General features: G+C 36.7%; 1 protein-coding gene across 2 annotated transcripts in view; it reads right to left on the bottom strand.

The window, feature by feature from the left end:
* Positions 1-11,274: 11,274 nt before the first annotated feature.
* Positions 11,275-21,656, bottom strand: part of igfn1.1 (immunoglobulin like and fibronectin type III domain containing 1, tandem duplicate 1) — a 33,339-nt gene continuing 22,957 nt past the window's right edge. Inside the window, exons 12-23 of one of the 2 annotated variants that reach the window (XM_085407331.1) lie at positions 19,969-20,093; positions 18,137-18,278; positions 17,649-17,942; positions 17,248-17,544; positions 16,372-16,551; positions 16,136-16,264; positions 15,740-16,048; positions 15,230-15,315; positions 14,939-15,131; positions 14,551-14,847; positions 12,248-12,574; positions 11,275-11,988 (exon numbers count right to left, since the gene is read on the bottom strand). In XM_085407331.1, the coding sequence (XP_085263457.1) occupies positions 11,984-11,988; positions 12,248-12,574; positions 14,551-14,847; positions 14,939-15,131; positions 15,230-15,315; positions 15,740-16,048; positions 16,136-16,264; positions 16,372-16,551; positions 17,248-17,544; positions 17,649-17,942; positions 18,137-18,278; positions 19,969-20,093 (2,384 nt within the window). In that variant the 3' untranslated portion in view covers positions 11,275-11,983. The remainder of the gene's footprint in view (positions 11,989-12,247; positions 12,575-14,550; positions 14,848-14,938; positions 15,132-15,229; positions 15,316-15,739; positions 16,049-16,135; positions 16,265-16,371; positions 16,552-17,247; positions 17,545-17,648; positions 17,943-18,136; positions 18,279-19,968; positions 20,094-21,656) is intronic. The other variant, XM_085407329.1, reaches the window with a different exon arrangement.

The following is a 21,656-nucleotide window of genomic DNA, read 5'->3' as shown; positions in this document are numbered from 1 at the left end:
CCATAACTGGGACTTCTTGTTGACAAATACATAAGCTTCCTCAGGACATTTACTGTGAATGACACACCTAAAAATGAATCTTGTTATGATCACACATACCACTTTTACAAGACTTTACATTTTACATTCTCCCTGTTTCAGTTCCTTTATTCTGTCTCTTTCACACATTGTTACAGATCATTTAGAAATACTCAACAAAGCAAGTGTGTACACTAGTGTTAAAGTCTTCAGCCACCCCCATTACTTTATACTTTGCTTAAAAAATGGGAAATACAACTGTGACCACTACATCCTTCATACTTGCAGCTGACAGCCTTATACCCTCTAGTATTTATTCTTCAGTATTTGAATGGGCTTAATTAGCCACATGACTTGGTAGTAATGCTCTGAGAGGACTATAGGTGAGCTTTCTTCTGGGATGGTTGAACTAAAAGGGCCAAATGATAACAAATATGCATGGAAAAACAATAATATATACCAAACTATATTCTTTATATACATTGCTGCACAGGAAAGGTGCAAGCCACTGACAGATTTATTTCCTCATCTTTTGCCCCGAGAGCCTTCTGGTGGGCCCTGTGCTCTCTGTCTGGCACCATGGAGCCCGACTGGCATTTGCTATAGAATACCAGAACTGGCAGGTCCACCTCATACTGTTTACAGACATAAAAGGGTGTGGAGAAGCTGTTGAGAACATGCTGCCTGTAACATCATTCAGCATGACCTGTTTGAGAGTGTGTCAGTCATGGTCTGGGAAGTCATACTGTATCCTTTCAGGGATGCACAGACCTCTACAGATCTGGATTTTTGGGGTGTCTTTGATTTCAGACCCCCATAGATTGATCATTTTCAGTGCAGTAAATTATGTAGGATCTTTTCATTTCTAATACATTACCCATTCCATAATGGGGGGGTGGGATTCCTGCGATGAAGGTGATTCCTTTTAATTGAGCAGTGTATTAACCTATAAGGACAGCTTTTCTGTTCTGCTGTCATTAAAATTTCTTCTTTTTCTTTTTTAATGAATCACCTTTGAAAGGGTGGGAAATCCTCTGAGGAATTAAAGTACTGCTCTTTCCAAAGCAACTTTTCTTGAGCACAGGACAGCAATCATTCCCACGAATTAAGACTGTATTATTTCCATTGTTTCTGTATTTACAGTAACAATGCAATTCTACATAGTTGAACTACACTGTTACCTCCAATTGATGTTATTTTATACATCCAAAACTGAATGTTTTTGCAGTAAACAGTGTTTAAAAAACACATCTAATGTTATTGGTGGTTTAAAATAGCATATCTATATTGTCTTTGTTTTAAAATCCCTTCCCAGACCCACTCACATGCTGGGCCATTTTACCTCAGGAAATCCCATGAGGGTGAGGCTAGGTTTCACAGTGGGTTCACCCGAAGCCTTGGTTGATTATGACCCACACCCGTTTTCACACCTTGGCTCGTGTGATTAGGTGGAGGATCAATAGGGGATCCATGCCCCCCTTGGGGGACACTCCCACAGGGCTTAAAAAAATCTGGGTCTCCACCATCTGCTCTTAGAGCTGAAGAAGCTTCTTGAATGAGAGGTGAGGTGTCTTGAAGAAAATTAAAGAAGTCCGGATCCTTTTCTTTCAAAGCTCTTTAGATTGTTTGTGGGGGTTTTCACACCACTTTTGTTCAAATGCAGCATTTTGCGATGTTCTAGACTTCAAGTTTCTCAAGCGTATTAAGTGAAAATATTAAAACAATCCTTATACTAGAAAAATTTGCATTTCCTGCGAAAATGCAGTGTGGATGCCTTAACGGCTGAAGATATCTGCTGAAAAAAGCTGAAAAAGTTGAAACAAAAAAAAAAAAAAAAAAAGATGCCCTGAGCAGGATTCGAACCTGGCCCTCCTGATCAAAGGGCAGCTATTTAGCTCACTGAGCCAAACACTTTCTCACAAAGAAAAGGTGGAGAGATTGACAATTGTGCTAGCAGAATTTGGGCAAAAAAAAAGGGGTGAAAATTCTGCTGAAAAGAGTTCCATCAGCAGAATTTCTGCTGAAAAGAGGTGAATGAGCAGAATTCTGCTGAAAAGAGTTTTTTTCTGAAAACAGCAGAAAAAACTGAAAATTTTGCTGAAAAGAGTTGAATGAGCAGAATTCTGCTGAAAAGAGGTTTTTGCTGAAAAAGAGCTGATAAAGTTTGGATTTGTGCTGAAAAGGGGTTAAAAAAACTGAAAATTTTGCTGAAAAGGGGTGAATAAAATGAAATTTGTGTTGAAAAGAGTTTAAAAAAAGTTTAACTGTTAAGTGAAAGAAATGTTGCCATAAGCTGGATTTGAACCCAGGCCTCCCAGTCTGAGAACGGATGCTTATCTCACTGAGGTAAAGCACAGCTCAGCCCATCATGCAAAATCAGTGACCACATTGATAATGTGTTCCATTCATTTCAATGGTCAAAAGTCATAACACACATCAGCAGAAATAGCAGAATTTTTTAAAGTTTAAACATAGCATTTCTGCTAAAACTTAGTATTTATACTAAATAATATTTTTTTCCTGCCAAATCATAGCATTTGTGCTGGAACACAGAAAGTTCCACCAAATCATACAATTTGTACTAAAACATTATTTATGATTTAGCAGAAACATTGGGACTTGGTAGAAATACTATGATTTACATGAAATACTTTGACTTAGCAGAAGTACTACAATCTAGGAAAAAAGTACTAAAGCATAGCAGAAATTCTATCATTGAGCAGAATTACTAGGATTTAGAAGAAATACTAAGATTTGGCACAAACACTGATGTGGCTCAAGAACCTTTATTGTGCAGTTATACTATGATTTGGAAGAAATACTATACTTTGGCACAAATACTATGATTTGGAAGAAATACTATGTTTTAGCACAAATACTATGATTTGGCTCAAATACTATAACTATCCTCGGTCAGAAGGAGAGGCTGACATCCAGGGATTAGATTACCACAGGTGGAGTTTATTGCGGTCAGATGGATGGTACAGGGAGGTATGGCATACAGTAGGAGGATGTGGAGAGGTGATATGGTGTGGTTTCTATGATTAAGAACAGGGTATGCATTACAACATGCATACAGATTAAAGATTAAGAAAACTGGTAACAAATTCCTCCACTACAAATCAGTCTGATGCCACTTTTTACAGGGTTCCCGTTTACTAAGGCACTACCCAAAAGGCGCCACAAGAGGGCACTCCAACACAAGAGATGACCTATTTACACTGATGCACTTAGTAAACAGCCCCTACTTAGCCACTACATAATACAGTGATATTACAGTATACAAATTCACACGAATACTATGATTTGGCAGAAATACTATGACTGAGTAGTAATACTATAACATAACAGATTTCCTAAAAAAAACTATTAAATTGCAGTAATTCTATGACTTGGCAGAGATACTACGTTTTAGCACAAATACTATAACAACGCAGAAATACTATGACTTAGTAGTAATACTATAACATAACAGTTCAATGTTCTTGCACAAATACCACAATATGGCAGAAATACTATGTTTTAGCACAAATACTGTGATTTGGTATAAATACTATGATTTGGCACACATACTATATTCCGCAGATACACTATAACATAACAGATATGCTACAACTTAGTAGTAATACTATGACATAACAGAATTATTATTTGGGCACAAATACCACGATTTGGCAAAAATACTATGATTGGGTACAAATACTATGATTTGGCAATAATACTGCATTTTAACACAACTACTGAGATTTAATTGAAATACTATGATTTAGAAGAAATACTATTACTCCATACAAATACGATACTTTGGGACAAATACTATGTTTTGGTTCTAATACTATGATGTGCAACAAATACTATGATTTGGCACAAGTACTATGATTTAGTACAAATACTATGATTTGGCAGAAATACTATGACTTAGTAGTAATACTATAACATAACAGATTTCCTAAAAAAAAACTATGAAATTGCATTAATTCTATGACTTGGCAGAGATACTACGTTTTAGCACAAATACTATAACAACGCAGAAATACTATGACTTAGTAGTAATACTATAACATAACAGTTCAATGTTCTTGCACAAATACCACAATATGGCAGAAATACTATGTTTTAGCAAAAATACTGTGATTTGGTGTAAATACTACGATTTGGCACACATACTATATTCCGCAGATACACTATAACATAACAGATATTCTACGACTTAGTAGTAATACTATAACATAACAGAATTATTAATTGGGCACAAATACCACGATTTGGCAAAAATACTATGATTGGGTACAAATACTATGATTTGGCAATAATACTGCATTTTAACACAACTACTGAGATTTGATTGAAATACTATGATTTAGAAGAAATACTATTACTCCATACAAATACGATGCTTTGGGACAAATACTATGTTTTGGTTCCAATACTATGATGTTCAACAAATACTATGATTTGGCACAAGTACTATGATTTAGTACAAATACTATGATTTGGCAGAAATACTATGCCTTAGTAGTAATACTATGACATAAAAGATATACTATGGTTTTGCAGACATACTATGATTTTGCACAAATACCATGATTTGGCACAAATGCTATGATTTAGCAGAAATACTATGATTGGGTACAAATACTATGATTTGGCAATAATACTGCGTTTTAACAACAACTACTGAGATTTGATTGAAATACTATGATTTAGAAGAAATACTATGACTCCATACAAATACGATGCTTTGGCACAAATACTGTGATTTGGCAGAAATACTATGACTTAGTAGTAATACTATAACATAACAGATTTCCTAAAAAAAACTATGAAATTGCAGTAATTCTATGACTTGGCAGAGATACTACGTTTTAGTACAAATACTATAACAATGCAGAAATACTATGACTTAGTAGTAATACTATAACATAACAGTTCAATGTTCTTGCACAAATACCACAATATGGCAGGAATACTATGTTTTACCACAAATACTGTGATTTGGTATAAATACTGCGATTTGGCACACATACTATGATTTGGCAGAAATACTATGCCTTAGTAGTAATACTATAACATAAGAGATATACTATGGTTTTGCAGACATACTATGTTTTTGCACAAATACCATGATTTGGCACAAATGCTATGATTTAGCAGAAATACTATGATTGGGTATAAATACTATGATTGGGCAGAAGTACCATGTTTCAGTACAAATACTATGATTTGGCAGGAATACTCTGGTTTAGCAGAAATACTCTGATTTAGCAGAAGTACTATCTTTTGGTAGAAATTCCTGCTAAAAGGTACTATTTCTGCGTTTTAGCAGAAATACTGTAATTTGGCATAAATACTATAATTTGGGATAAATACTATGATTTGGCACATATAATATATTCAGCACATATATTATAAAATAACAGAAATATTTGGCCCCAAAACCATGATTTTGCACAAATACCATGATTTTGCAAAAATACTATGAATTGGCAGAAATACTATGATTTAGCAGAAATACTATGATTTGGCAAAAGTACTTAGATGTAGTAGAAGTACTTTGCTTTAGCAGAAATACTATGATTGAGGAGTAATACCTAAACATAGGAGAAATATTGATACACAGACACACATACACAGACAGTAAAGGGAACAGGAGCTGTGGAGAGTCTGGGCTTGGTATATGTAGGTCAGTTAAATTAGCTGCACCTGCTGTAGTCAGCCCTTACACACACAGACACAGAGAGAGGTGTGAGTTTTCTTCAGTGTATTTCTGACATTCAGGATTCCCCTCAAACAAATGGCCATAATTTCCTAACCGTAGAGGCTAGAACGGTCATTCAGGCATCGTTTTATTCAGAAGAGATGGGGGAATCTTCAGGTCTTCATAATTCAGAGATAAAACATAAATTCTTAAAGATATATGACTTGTAATACACTGTAACTGAGTAGAGGCGAAGCAAAAACTGCCTTGACTTGCGCTCAAACAACCTTTGGTAACTCTAAATCTATATGGAGCATCAAAATCATTCTTTCACCGTAAGAAACAGCAGGCTTTGGTGAACAGTCATGGAAATTTTCAGGGCTCTGTGGAAATCCATCAAAAAGATATGACGAGAGAAAAAAGTGGTTCATTTCCAGAGATTGAAATCTGATGAAATCTGAGCGAGGGACAAATTTCCTACCCTCAAACAAGTCCAACTCATTTCAGAACGGTAATAGGTGAGAAAGAAATTCTTGAATTGTGAGCGTCAGGAGTGTCTGAACATATACGGGGACAAGCCTCATGTCTTAACTTCGCTTCGTTAAGGAGATATGACAATTTGAAAATGCCTCTCATTAGAGAAATCCAGCGGTGATTTTGAACAAACTCTCCATTGAGTTTATATGGAGAGTTTTCTGACTTTGTGTTACTCTGAGGAGATTTGCAAAATATCTATGAGTCCCACAACAATGATAGTGACATTTTCTGAAAGCCAGCAAAAATACCTACGTTTTGGTGTATAATTTGTGGGGCTTGAGTGGAAATTGAGCGAGTAGCAAGAAGTTGTTTGGACATGAAGAGAAAATTCAAACAGTTTCACTGTCCCCTCTGAGTTAATTGCATAGCAACCATAGCAACGCATGTATTTTCTGAAAAATCACAATTTTGCAACTGAAAACTCAAAGAGGGATAAGATTAAAACGGTAGAAGATCTGAAAAAGCTGAATCATACAGGAATAGCCAAATCATTTGAGAACATTTTAAAGTTTGAATGAAGTTTCTAGGTGAAAGTATGAGGCAGTAGTTAAGTTTCAAAGACAAGAAAGTTTTAGCAGAATTGTGGAAGTTTCCCATTCATTTCAATGGGACAAATTAAAGGAAAAAGGTGTAATTTTTAAAAAGTATAATAGTAATAAACACCAAAAGTCATAGCCGGCATTAGCAGAAAGAGCAGAACAGTTTAGAGTTTGAACGGTGAAAATAGCACAAAAATTGTGGAAGTAGATCCACGGCAAAAAGTGTACGGAAACACCCGGAATAATAATAAAGAAGAAAGAGAAACAGGATCTCAACAGTGTGGATGCCTATTAAGGCATCCACACAATTATAATTGTAGCACAATTATTTTTTTTTTGCACAGTGAACTCTGAGCCAATGTTTAAACATGAAAATCTAAAAAAATAATATTGGTAAACTATATAAACTATAAAAGATAAAAGCCTGAAATATTTACTGATCTGTCTTACCATCAGACTGAATCAGAATCTTTAATTTGGAACAAATACATTGAAAAATGTCTAAATACTGATTAGATAAAATTTGAAAAAAAAAAAAACACAAAACAACTTCACATTGCAAAAAAAGTTTCATGATTGGAGATGGAATGACGCAGATCTTGAAAATAAAAGAAAACATTCACATATTGAACTAAATTGTTCAGAGTACTATCAGGACTACTAATATTTTTGTTTTGTAGTTGTAGTTTGTAGTGTGACAGTTGAATGAAAAATTGCATTTTCTTCATTTTTGTGTCTAAGAATTTCATGTTAAAAAGTATTTTACTTGCTTTATTTTACAATATTGTGTAATTCAACAAGATATCATTCAGAAGTTGACTTTTGCAATTTCAAGTTTTTGATTTATGTATCCTCAAATATGGGACTTTCAGTAGTGCTGATATAACCAATATTTAGACATTTTTGATACATTTGTCCGAAATTACAGATTCACATTGATGGTAAGAAAACACAGTAAAGATTCAAGCTATTATCTTTAATGCTTTTTGAGATATTCATGGTCAAGCATTGCCTTAGATTTCAGTGTGTGAAAAATGGGTCATTTATTTATTTGTATACTGGCTACGGATACTGACTACAGAAAGAAGCAATCATCACCCACCTCCTTTACATGGATGACATCAAGCTGTATCCCAATAGTGAACGAGACATCAATTCACTGAGCCAGACCACCAGGATATATACAGCAATGACATTGACATTTGAATTGGAGAAGTGTAGTCAGATGATAACGAAGAGAGGGAAGATAGTCAGAACTGAGGGGATTGAACTACCAGAAGGCAACATTGCAGACATAGAGGATAACTACAAGTACCAGGGGATCCCACAGGCAAATGGGAAGCATGAAGAGGCCGCTAGGAAAGCTTCAACCACCAAGTACCTGCAGAGGGTGAGGCAAGTCCTGAGAAGTGAACGGTAAGAACAAGATCCAGGCTATCAACACCTACACCCTGCCTGTGATTAGGTACCCTGCTGGGATAATAACCTGGCCAAAGGAGGAAATAGAAGCCACTGGCATCAACACAAGGAAGCTCCTGACCATGCATGGAGGGTTTCACCCAAGTCCAGCACCCTGATGCTGTACGCTTAGCGGAAGGAAGGAAGCCGAGGACTGGTGAGTGTCAATACCACATTCCAGGGTGAGACAACGAACATCCACGAGTACATCAGGAAGAAGGCCACGACTGACCGCATGCTCAGTGAATACCTCAAGCAGCAGCAAACCAAAAAAAGAGGAACAAGAGGAGGAACTATCATGGAAGGATAGATAGAGGAAGTGGCTGACATCCACAAATCCTACCAGTGGCTGGACATCCACAAATCCTACCAGTGGCTGGACATCCACAAATCCTACCAGTGGCTGGACAAAGCTGGACTGAAAGATGTCTCAGAGGCACTAATCATGGCAGCACAGGAACAAGCTTTGAGCACAAGATCCATTGATACTGGTGTCCATCACACCAGGCAAGACCCCAGGTGTAAAGATGCCACTGAGCTAATCCAGCACATAACATCAGGGTGCAAGATGCTAGCAGGTAGGGCATACATAGAACAGCATAACCAAGTGGCTGGCATAGTATTCAGAAACATATGTGGCCTGGCAGGTCTCCTGCCATCCCCTTGACATCAGAGACTGGCTGTGTGCACTATGTCCAGTATCTCTGGGTAAAGAGCTGTAAGCCATATCATCCTTCAAGCCTTCACTGTAAATCTGTATAACACTGCCCACAGTTCCTAAGTGCTGACATGGTAAGGGAACAGTCTTGTAGTGTCGTCTTCTTGGGATGCTCAGTTTATGGCCTATCTCTGACATTCCCCATTATTTGAAACTTGGTCTTCAATTTGGATGCAGCCATCCAAATTGAAGGCCAAGTTTCAAACTACATGAGCTTTTTTTCTTGCTCATGTAGTTTCCTTAGCATCCAGCAAAAATCAGTAGTTCAGAACAGATGCTCGTGTAATCTTTCTTGCCTGCACTCATCAACAGTTTGCAAAACTTGCCATTGATTTGTGGCTTTGTCTTTGTTTTCAATGTCAGCCATCCAAAAAGAGGAAAACATGTCTTAGAAAATAACGTTGTATCTAAAAACATAAACCTGTCAAACCAAAACAGAACAACATTTCACCTGCTGTTGTACCTGCATGGTTCTGTTCTCCATAACTGAAATTGAGGGCATTTGCATTGTTATGTAGCAGAAGACGTAGCACCATACTTACAAATGAATGTAGAAAGAAAAATAAGATTTAGATTATAGATACTTTTGGCAATGTGTTTGCATATTTAGAAGATTCAAATTGATTGTTCTCATGTAATGTCAACAATATGCTGTATCACACTGTATCTCAGGGAAAAAGCAATGTGAAAGCTGCTGTTCTCAATATATTTATGCTCAGTCTTCCTTCATTTATATGGTTCAATAGTCCAATGACAGTATATTTGATAGCTACTTAAGCTTTCTCTATTAAATTTAATTAAAATTAATCATCTGGGCTCTGTCAGTTAATAAAAGGCCTACATATTTAATGGGTTTGTATGCTTGGTGTACTGTTGTGAAGCCATATTTATTAGTTGGCTTTTGAACGCTGTTATAAGTGAACTGATTGATTTATAACATGGACGTGCATATCATGTAATTTTCCCTTTTCCATTTGAAAGAATTTTAAAGTTTCAGAAAAAAGGTGTAAAAATCTAAAGAGCAATATGGTAAATATAAGCATATAAATGAGTGAGCTTGTTCTGTGTAGTTTATCTGGTTCTTTTCTCTCATGAATACTATTAACAATAAATTTAGTCAATTTCTCTCCATAATGACATTAGCATGAGTAGCAATATGTTTGTTTTTTTCACAATTATGCTTTTATTAAATGGTGAATATAAATAACAGCAATGTGGTTAGTCTAAAATAAATGAATAAATAAATAAATAAATAATCTCTTAACAAACTGACTTGCCCAAATGAGATGGAGCCCAATCTATATACTAATGTTTTAAAGGATTTTAAACGAAAAAGGGGCAAACCCCAGAGTCAATAACTAAATTTAATACAAAGACACATATCACACAGAAAGCTCAAGAAATCTTAAATGTGAAAATAAGTTGGCAGCATTAAACCTTATTCTGTATCTGATTTATATGGTTGTGAAATATAATTAGTAATACTAGAGTTTTTCAATTGTGTGTTTGTGGACACGATCATCACAGTGTTCTTGGTCATTTTACTTACCGTATTTTCAATTTCCATTGTCTGTTGTCAGCTAGGTTTCAGATGATTCTTGAGTCTGGGCTTTCTTTTTGAGATGCAGTAAAGCCTTTCAAAGACCCTCAGAACAACCTTTAACCACTGTTTTTTACTTTTGTTTGTTACCATAGTTCTTGGAGGTTACTGACTTAAGCCCTGGTATTGGATTCCTATAAGTTCTTGAAAAGGTGACAGCAGATAAATTGCAGCATTAAGGCACTAATATAATCCTCAAAACTGGAAAGTCAACTTTAGAATGGCAGCAGGGTGCTTCTGTGCTGTCTTATAGGATCTGATACAGAGAGTTGTAGTGCCACTGGTGGAGCCGCCTTGGCATTGTCTGATCTTACATGTATGCTATCTGATATGTATCTGAACATATAAGAAAAGGAATACATTTTTATTTGTTCATCAAAACAAAGCAAGATAAACCTCATTCTAAAATTAGGGTACCAATGAGCGACAGTTATTTTATTGCAGGTTTAGGCTGAGCATGAATATGAGCAGATTTAGCATTTATATTAATTTCAGTATTTGAAACTGAGCTGTGTCACCCTGCATTCAGAATTTATGTATGGCTCAGGGTTTACCTAAGCCTCTAGTTCTTATTGACTCTAAACTTGGAATGATGGCTGAGCCTTTCAAAATATGCTTAAAAATGTAATATAAGAAACACTGGACATAAGTTATTATTCAGAAAGTTTCATGAATGTGAACAACACACATGAATTTCAATACTTGTCTGCTATGCTGAGGCTTGACCCAGGGCCACAATAGTCTATAGTAACAAAAATCTGTCCGGTACATTTTTATTATTATTTTCAGGTCAAAGTGACTTGCAGGTCACATTAAAAATTCACGTCACGATGCTGTTTGAAATGTTTATTTACATCAAACTCACACAATTTTCATATTGATGTCATTTTATGACAGCAGTGTCATTGTAATGTAAATATCCTGTCAGTTCATATATTTTCTCATATTAGTTTTATTCTGGGGTCTTCTACAAACACCTACTATACAAGCCAAAGATCCTTGCATCTAAAAATCTGTTAAGACACAAGTAAGTTGTTTCATCACCTTCAGACTAATAGCAACTAATCTAATAACAATCAGTGCTGTGCAGAGATAAAAACTGTATATAGTTTTCACAGTTATATTTCAGTATTTTATTTCATTACTGCTATACCCTTGAAATCAAAATAGACACATGTTGGTAACTTTTATTTAAGCAATTTTTGCAGGCCTAAGGCTTTATTGTTACTTTAACTTTAGATGATGTTTGTTTTGAATTTGTGAATCAAATAAGGAAGGCATCACTAGCATAATTTAAAAAACAACAAAGGTTTCATTCATGACAGTTCTCACTTAACTGCAAACAATGTGGCATTATCATGAGCTTGATTTATGCTGGCATTATAAAGGAAGTCTGCCATCTTCGGTGTGTCCAATTATTCTGTGAAGAAAAGGTAAAGCAAAAATAAACACATTCTGGAAAGAAACTGTTTGAAACCGGTGAGAGGAGCCTGAAGTGAGCATTTTGCCCACAGGAATTATTTTTCCTTTATTATTTAAAACATGAAGAGATGATTTACATCATACTAGTATATACATCTGATATACTGATATAGATATATCTATATCTATATCAGTATATTACACTCATTATGACAGCAAATGAGGAAAGGCATAAAATGTCTCTTTGAAAGGCTTACCTCTGACTGTGAGTTTAGTTGCAGACTCTGCCCTTCCCAAAGAGTTTTCTGCAACAACCTTGTACTCCCCGGTGTCTTTCGAGCCAACCCTCAATATGAGCAGAGAGCATACTCCACAGGTGTTGGAGATTAGGTAGTTAGTGTTTGTATTCAGACTGACACTGTCGCGGAGCCATGTGACATGAGGTGTTGGATCCCCTTTTATAGCACAAGTCATATAGCATTCATACCCTTCAGGAGCTGTGTGGGTTTTCAGTGGGACAATGAACTTGGGAGGACACAGCAGATTGCACGTCTTTGATTCTGGCATTTTCACAGTGAACTTTTCTGGAAGAAAGGAAACATGCAGTGCATTCTAATTGTATTCATCTAACATTAGAAAATGTGTCAATACTGTCTTGATGATGGCGCTACAACAGAATAGGGCTGGGCCATATTATACCATTCACGGTAATACCGGTATAATGTTAGGCAACGATAGGAAAATGAAATATCGCGATAGAATATGAGTACAATGCGCATGCGCAGTGCCTTTGTTTTCATACGCACATGGCCGATTGTTGAGTGAAACAGATGAACCAGATTTGGTTTGTAAAAATGGTGCAATTTCAGTGATGTGGAACTGATTTGGTGTTTGTCCGTCAGATACACGACAAAGCACATTTTTTTGCAGAACATGCAAGTGGCCGTTGTTACTGTCGGACTAAGATGCTCTTAAATCTGTGAGTAATCTGGGTCCTAAACTCCGTATGCTTCAGGTCAAACGAACACTGCAGCATCACTGAGAGTTTAAAAACTGTCTAAATTCTTTCATCTTTAATAAAACGATCAGCATTGCTGCTTTACCAGGTGTAACTATGAAGTTTAACTTCCAGGCATCCATGAAAACAAAATTTATTACATTTAACGGAGTTAGATTTTAGCAGGAAGCTAGCAGAAGTTAGCTCGCTAGTTTCGCTAGTTACCTAAGCATGATATTGCATGTTCTGACTGAGAGATTTCTGAAAAAATTCAAACGTACAGCTCTACTATCACTTCCAAAATAAATGACGACAGGAAACTAAACAGCAGTGACGTTTGTAGGGTTATTGAAGTTGGGCTAACTGGTATATAATGATGTGCTACGTGATCGCTAGCGACACAGCTATGTTAGCATAACATAAACAGTGAAGCTGGAGGACGAACACTAACACTTTTCCATTTATAAAAGTTAACGTGAAGGTTCCTGATAGTTAGAGGCAAATGCAATCGCATGGCAGGTTGCTGTAAACGGACCAAACTTCAGTCAGGAGAACAACTGAGATAATCCATCCACAATACAAGGTTAGTCATTAATATACTGCAACAACATGGGAATAGAGCAGCTGCCAGAGAATTCAACATTAATGAATCAATGGTACAGCAGTGGAGGAAGCAAGAAGAATGAGTTTAATAAAGTTTGATTTATCTGACTGCTTTGTTTTGCTTAATGCACCTTATAATCCGGTCCACCTTATGGTCCGGAAAATACGTACTGCACACTGCAGTTTAATGTTGCAAAGCACCTCTTTTTAACTTCAGCGGATATTATACATGGTTATGCTCAGGATATGTCAGCCCATTTCTACTGGAAATGCCTTTTGGTTAAACTTTCAGCAAGGAATTTGCATTTGCACTGTTACATTTTTATAAAGCTTTAATGTACATAAAAACCAGCTTTTTGTTTAAGTGAAAATAAATGGAAGGTTGTCTTTTTGCGCTAGTAATGTTGTGGAGTTGTATTTTGTCTCGCATCAATTATATTGTCAGTTATACCGTTATCGTGATAAATATTTTTGGCCATATCACCCTGCTCTACAACAGAATTATTAGAAAATGAAAGGAGATACTAGTCCTGTTCGTGTACTAGAGTTTGTCATAATCATACAGCAAAGCAAAAGGGAAACAAGGTTAAAACTCTAAAGTTTTAAATATCAGTGGATAAGTCATAAAAACAAATACAGATAAATACAGCAATGCATACCCATTGTCCACATTATTTTTATATATATATATATATATATATATATATATATATATATATATATATATATATATATATATATATGTATATGAGACACACACACGGCCCTATGACATCAGTGTCAGTGCAAATTAAGTAAAATAGATATGGTCACAGACAGTTAAACTTTATTTTGTAGCTAAAGAGTCATTTAGTTGTTAATATTTAATACTAGATTTTCTTAAAGCTGTACTCTTAAAAATTGCAGTTCTTCTTCAAACTAACATGTCTTCCAAAAGGACAGGCATAACCATGTGCATACCTTTTTTGGCAGGAATCAGCCACTTGGGGGATTCAGAGGGTTTGGAGGAGCCCATGTCATTCTTTGCATAGACTCTGAACTGGTATTCTCGTCCTGGCATTATGTTACATGCTGTGAATCTGTTGTTGAAGATTCGATCTGCAATGGTGTTCCATGTTCTTTTGCTTGAATCACGCTTGGTCACCATGTAGTGCAGCCTGTCATCACGTTTCTCATCTGGAGATGCTGTCCATGAAATAGTCACAGTACCATGCACATTTTCATCTAACTCCACAGGACCTGGAGGCTTGGGCTCATCTGGAGTTATAAAGAAAGTTTAGTTTTTTCTTTTGTCCACAGCATATGAAATGGAAGTTTTACAATTAATACAAGATTATACCAAACACACCTGTGACTCTAATTTCAATGCTGATTGTTTCTTGCCCAACAATGTTCTTGACAATGATTGTATAGACTCCAGTATCTGAGCGCTCAGCAGAAGGAATGAGAATCTGGGATGTACCCTCTGCATTACTGATGGTCACTTTTTTAGACACTGGCACGCCATCTTTTAGCCAGATTACATCTGGCCAAGGAGAGGCCTAGAAAGAATACAAAGATGTAATTTTCTTAGTTTGTAAGAAGATAAAATAAGATCCCTATATGTCTGTTGTCACAAATATAGTAATCAAGTTATTACCTCAAAGTTAATGTTGAATCGTGCTGAATTTCCTGCTCTCACCACCATAAAACTCTTAATTTTGGCATCAGTGAATCGGGGCCTCACTATGTAAACAGCAGGATGAAAGTTTGTCAGAACAAAATTTAATATTGGGTAAAAGTTACAGGAAGACAAATCTCGCAAGTAGGCTTTGGTGGTAATAATTTGGCACAGAAGATGATATTTATACATGGAGCAATTCAAATGTACCATGAGCAGTGGAGACACTGGGTGCATTGATGCTCAAGGAAACTACCTCAGATTTTAATCTGGTATGTATTGCCAAATATTGTGGTTGTACCTTTTATGCTGGTTATTAGATTTCTGAAGTATGCAAAATTCTGGTAATTTCAAGTAATTGAAACTATATACTTAACTTGAGTCAAGCATTGCTTAGTGGAAACAAAACAAAGAATAATTACTGAATTTATCATTATTATGTTGCTTTGTAATCATGACATTAAATATAACATTTGGAAATTTTCTTACCAGGAGGAGGCATAGAGATATGGTAGTTATCCAGTTCCTGTGGCTCTCCATGGCCTCCTTCATTGATAGCAATGACTCTTACCCAGTACATAGCCATTGACTTCATGCCTTTTACTGTATAAGACGTCATGGTTATTGCATTCAAATTACAGCGATCCCACTCTGTGTTTTCTGCAAGCCTGATCTCCACAAAATATCCCTTTGCTTCATCTTCAACCCCCTCAATGTCCTTGGGTTTTGTCCAAGACAAGGAGATGGTTGTGTAAGTGGAATCTGTCACTTTGAAGTCACTGACTTTACCAGGAGGTTCTGTAAAATATGATTCAAAGACAAACATTATTTTTACACAAAGCTAAATATAGTCTAAAAATGCCAACCGTATCAGTTTCCACCTACTTTTAGGGTCTCTGGCAAACACGAATTCTGAAGGGGAGCTGAATTCACCGGCTCCAGAGTTATTGATCGCAGACACACGGAATTCATACTCCATGCCCTCAATTACATCTTTCACAGCAAATTGCTTCCCTGTAAGGGAAAAATTTGAATTGCAGCAATAAATCATTAGGACATCACTGTTGTGCTGTCAAGTTATTCTAACATAAACAAACAGAAACTGGCTGTGAATAAGAAACCTCTAATCATCTCATTGGGTGGATTGACAGGGCCCCATAAGTTGCTGCCCTTCTTGCGTTTTTCAAGGTTGTATCCCAGAATACTGGTTCCTCCAGTATCAGCAGGGGGAGACCAGGAGAGAGTGATACAGTCTTTGAAGGCACTGACAACCTTGGGTGCTGATGGAGGTCCAGGGTATGCTGTATACAGAAAAGAGTGGGACTAGTATGTTTTTCATTTATATTATTTTGTCTAAAGATTCATTAAAAAAAAGGTTGTCTACTTTTGAGGAACTCTGAGAATGACACAAAAGCTGAACAATAACTTTATTTCATTAGAAACCATAGTGGTCAGTTGGAATTAAAAGATATTCTTTGCGTTCTCTTCAGTTATTTAGCTACCTTAAATTAGAAGTCTTGCCACATGAGAAATTAGCACAGCAAAATGTTTCCATTCATTCTCTTGAAATGTACACAGCTAGATTTATTACATTGTTAATGAAAGCTTCTGCCTGACTTTTAGTTGTCAGTTTTTTTCCCTAATTCAACAAAGATTTGAATAGAAAAAAAATGTATATGGGAAAATGAAAATAAGGTTGTTCAATTTATTGTCATAGAAGTAAGTTTGCATAGTTTATTTAAAATAAAATAAACAGTGAGTGTCCTATCTCGCAGCTGTCTGCAGACCATTCCCATTTTCAATTTGTGAAAATTGAGGAAAGTCAATTTTATGGTGAAGCACTGGAGGAAAAACACAAAAAACAAGTACCTGAGTTTTTCAATAAAAGGTTTTCTTTTTTTACCTGTAAGATTTGCCTTTTGAATGTTGATGACCAGATCGTTAATACAGTGGTATTTTGAGAAGATGGCATTTAAATAATTGTTATCTTAGTTCACCTTTTGTACCAGCTTGAATGTCCTCTGTTTCCATCAGTTCACTGATGCCCATTTCAGTCTCCACTCTGAGGCGATAGCAATACCTTCGGCCATGGTCTACATCCGTGTCCCTGTACTTGGCCTCAGGACCAATTGGCCCCAACTTCTTCCAGGTGTTACGGCCAACTTGTTGTCGTTCAAGGATATAGTTTAATATCTTGCAGCCACCACTGTCTTTTGGGGGTCTCCACTTGAATTCAACTGCAGAGGAGGAGGCTTCAACAATCTCTAGAGGTCCCATTGGAGGAGTAGGTTTATCTGTTTGAAGAGAAAGTACAATACAGAATATTCATCTGTGCAGAACCAAGATTTTTAAGTGTATTAAATCCAGTGTCTTATGCAAAAGTGCTATACACACACACCCAGTACAACAAGTTGGCTGAGAGCCTCCATAGTGCCAAACTCATTTTTGAGTTTAATCTTGATTTCACCACTATCTTTACGCTGAAGCTTCAATAGCAGTAGACGGCTAGACCCCTCTGAATGCTCTATCTTGATGTTTGCCTCCTCCGAAAGCTCTTCACCCTCACGGTACCACTGAATTTTTATAGGTTCCCGTCCAATAAAAGCCAAGTTGAACGTAGCTTTGTGTCCTTTTTTCACAGTGACAGGAGTTTTGAATGCTTCCAGATCTTCAGCATTAAATCGTGGTGGATCTAGAATGAGTCATAAAAAAACAAAAACATATTTCAAGCACTGTTATGCTTTGTAGTTACTGTATGTACAATAAATAAACTTATTTTGCACTGCTCTTAAAAATTATTTTTCATCATGAACTAAACACTCTGCTTAATGAATGATGCAGACCTTGTGAGCAAGAAAATAGCTATTGCAATACTAATGTTTTTACCTTCAACAGCAATCTCAGCCTCTGTCTTACGCCCGTCTGCTTCAAATTTATATTTCCCTGCAAATTCTTCTGTGACTTTATGAATTTTCAGTCTGTGAAATGTTCCATCCTTTGAAATAGTTAACCCCTCAGATGACTTAATCTGGAATAATAACAAAATAAAAATGCAGACATAAGTGTACAAATTAGTTTTTGATTGCAAGTGAAAATTGTTTTCTTTTAAAAATAACTTTCACTGAACACAGGCAATCCCTCAACATGTTTGTACTGTCTGCTCATATTAAACCATGTTGTGCTTTTTAAATAACCTATTTTAACATTTCGATGCATTCTCAATCATCCAGGAAAGTAAATCTCCAAAAAGTTGATTCTGTTCATCTGGACGTAGCGCTTTGTGGGAGAAACGTTTCGTCACTCATCCAAGTGACTTCTTCAGTCTCAGCTGACTGCAGGTTTCCCCAATCTTATAAACATTTGCATAATGACTGAAACCAGCCCACTGAAGGAACAATGGGCTGGGAGGTCAATTCCTTAATCTTAATTATGCAAATTCTCATAACCATTGATCAACAACCACTGACCAAAACCCACTGATCAATAACCACTGATCAATAACCACTGATCAATGGCCACGAGTACCATTCACAGAGAGTTGGGGAATGGCTGCAATCACAGCATTTTAAGATGGCGAAAGATGTACCCTTAGGCCCCCTCCTCGATTCAGAGATGGTCTTTTCCTTTTCACATAAATGGCCTCCTTGACTTCACGCTCAAACCAGCGTTCCTCCCTGTCTAGGATGTGTACATCCTCATCCTTGAAAGAGTGTCCACTGGCCTGTAGGTGTGAATAGACTGCAGAGTCCTGGCCTGACAATGTAGCTCTTCTGTGTTGTGCCATCCGCTTCGCCAGAGGTTGTTCGGTTTCCCCAATGTATAAATCCTGGCAATCCTCCTGGCACTTAACAGCATACACTATGTTACTCTGTTTGTGTCGGGGGACCTGATCCTTGGGGTGGACCAGTTTTTGGCGCAGCGTGTTTTGGGGCTTAAAAGCCACAGAGACCCGGTGTTTAGAAAAAATGCGTCTCAACTGCTCCACTCTTTCAAGGATGAGGATGTACACATCTTGGACAGGGAGGAACGCTGGTTTGAGTGTGGAGTCAAGGAGGCCATTTATGTGAAAAGGGAAAGACCATCTCTAAATTGAGGAGGGGGCCTAAGGGTACATCTTTCGCCATCTTACAATGCTGTGATTGCAGCCATTCCCCAACTCTCTGTGAATGGTACTCATGGCCATTGATCAGTGGTTATTGATCAGTGGGTTTTGGTCAGTGGTTGTTGATCAATGGTCATGAGAATTTGCATAATTAAGATTAAGGAATTGACATCCCAGCCCATTGTTCCTTCAGTGGGCTGGTTTCAGGCATTATGCAAATGTTTATAAGATTCGGGAAACCTGCATTCAGCTGAGACTGAAGAAGTCACTTGGATGAGTGACGAAACGTTTCTCCCACAAAATGCTACGTCCAGATGAACAGAATCAACTTTTTGGAGAGACTATTTTAACATTGCACTCAGCAACAAACAAATCCTAACAAAAAAGTAACTTCAAGGGTCAAATTGCATTATATTTCTTCATGTCAATATACAGTGTTGTGGGACTCGAGTTTGAGACCCCTGATATAGCGCTTTGTTCTATAATAATATCTGCCTGTCATCCATGGCCAAAATACAATGTCTTTAGATAGTGGGGTGAAGCCAGAGTACACAGAGGAAACCCATGCAGATAAAGTCTAAATGCAACATGAACAGATTTAAGACCATGAGCTTACCTCTTCCCCATCTTTGTACCAGACTCCCACACAGTCTTCACTGCTCACTTTACACTCCAGCTCTGCCGCTTCTCCAATAATGGCTTTGCAGTCAGAAAGCCCAGCATGAAAGTGAACTCCTGGGTCTGAAGATTTATCAAACATTAAGTTAGTAATTGCAAATACAGTTTCTTTTATTTCATTTTTGTAATTGTACATTTAGAATTTTAGTGATTTGAAGATTTCCATTCATGCATGCAGGAATGCAATTGTGGACATACTTACCTATTTTATTTTTTACTTATAAAAAATAAGTTTTTATGACAGAAATTTCAGATTTGTAGTAGCTGTTTAATTCAAGTTGGTAAATGATGCAATAAGAGTGGGTTTTTGGGGAAAAAAATTACTTGATGAAGATCTTTTTATTTTTTTTAAAATTTGTAGCTTGTCTCATATGGCATTGGTCTTCGTCAGCTCAAGCCAACTCTTGGCACAGCTCAGGAATGTCTTCACAGAGTCGTCCATTTGTATCTGTTCACTTAATTAGTCTTGGAAAAAAGAAAGATTTACTATTAAGATGTCCCACTTGGGATTGACCTTCTTGGTCAGTGAAGGAGTATGTCGTTTTTGCTGGCATAAATTCAGCATCAAGTGAAATATGGAAAAAAAAAAACACACCCATGAATCTGGTTTAGGACATAGTCATCCTCCAAGGTCAGTCCAAGTTGTCTTCCATCTTCCAGTTACGTAAGAGTGCAACTACACAAAGTATTTAAGTGACCAGTTAAAAAATAAATTACTCCAAAGCACTGATTCATCCTGAATTAACTTTTAAAATGAAAAGCAAGATTGTTAACACAGAAAGCACAGAAAGCACAGATGCATAAAAATCACATACACACACCACACCCAACCTTCAAATACATAAAAAGACACATGTAGACGCAAATAAACAAATTGTTGGCAGCTAATCCACCTGTAGGTCAAAAAAAAAATAATTAAAATTATATAAGTAATGGTGTTCTGTTACCTAAAAAATATGTGAAGTAGTTTTAACAATTCTGGGACAATTAAGCTAAAAAAGCATTAGTGTATCAAATTTAATTGATGTTTCCTAAATAAATGCATGTTCAAAGTTAAATCCACTTGTCCTGACCTGTAATCATTGTAGGAGGTAATTTATCCAATTAGACATTAAATCTGCTCTTCTTCTTAATGATCACACACTTCTATTAAGTCCCAAGCCACTGGAAATGTCATCAGCTCATCATATGACTTCACAGAGTCGTCCAGAAGTGAGATTGCTTCCCATGCAGCAGTTAATATAGCACCTGTAATCTTACCACAAAGTGTCTCGTCAAACAGTCAGCCTTGCTGTGCACTGCCTGAACGTTTGCCAGCTGCTGCTGGCTCATCATCATCTGCACCCTCACCATTTTCAGGAGATTCATCACTGCCTGCTGATGGTCCAGTGCCATTATCACCATTGGTATCTCTTGCTTCTCAGTTTTTTGCTTTTCAAGTTTAAGGAACATCACCATAAATACCATCAATCCAGTATTTCTCATTTGCTGTTGGTTAAGCCTTACAAATAACATTGATAAAGTCAGTAATAATAACAAATATTTACATAGATAATAAAAACAAACAGCAATCGGTACAACAGAGTGGTGGAAAAGGTGATCTCTAAGTTGAATAGTATTTCTTGG

Source organism: Rhamphochromis longiceps, linkage group LG5, assembly GCF_057381845.1.
Source record: "Rhamphochromis longiceps isolate RC_006_pf linkage group LG5, R_longiceps_female_GT1.1, whole genome shotgun sequence".
In the NCBI taxonomy this organism is placed as follows: domain Eukaryota; kingdom Metazoa; phylum Chordata; class Actinopteri; order Cichliformes; family Cichlidae; genus Rhamphochromis; species Rhamphochromis longiceps.
The sequence above is the reverse complement of the archived record's forward strand: the minus strand, read 5'-3'. Positions and strand labels throughout refer to the sequence as shown.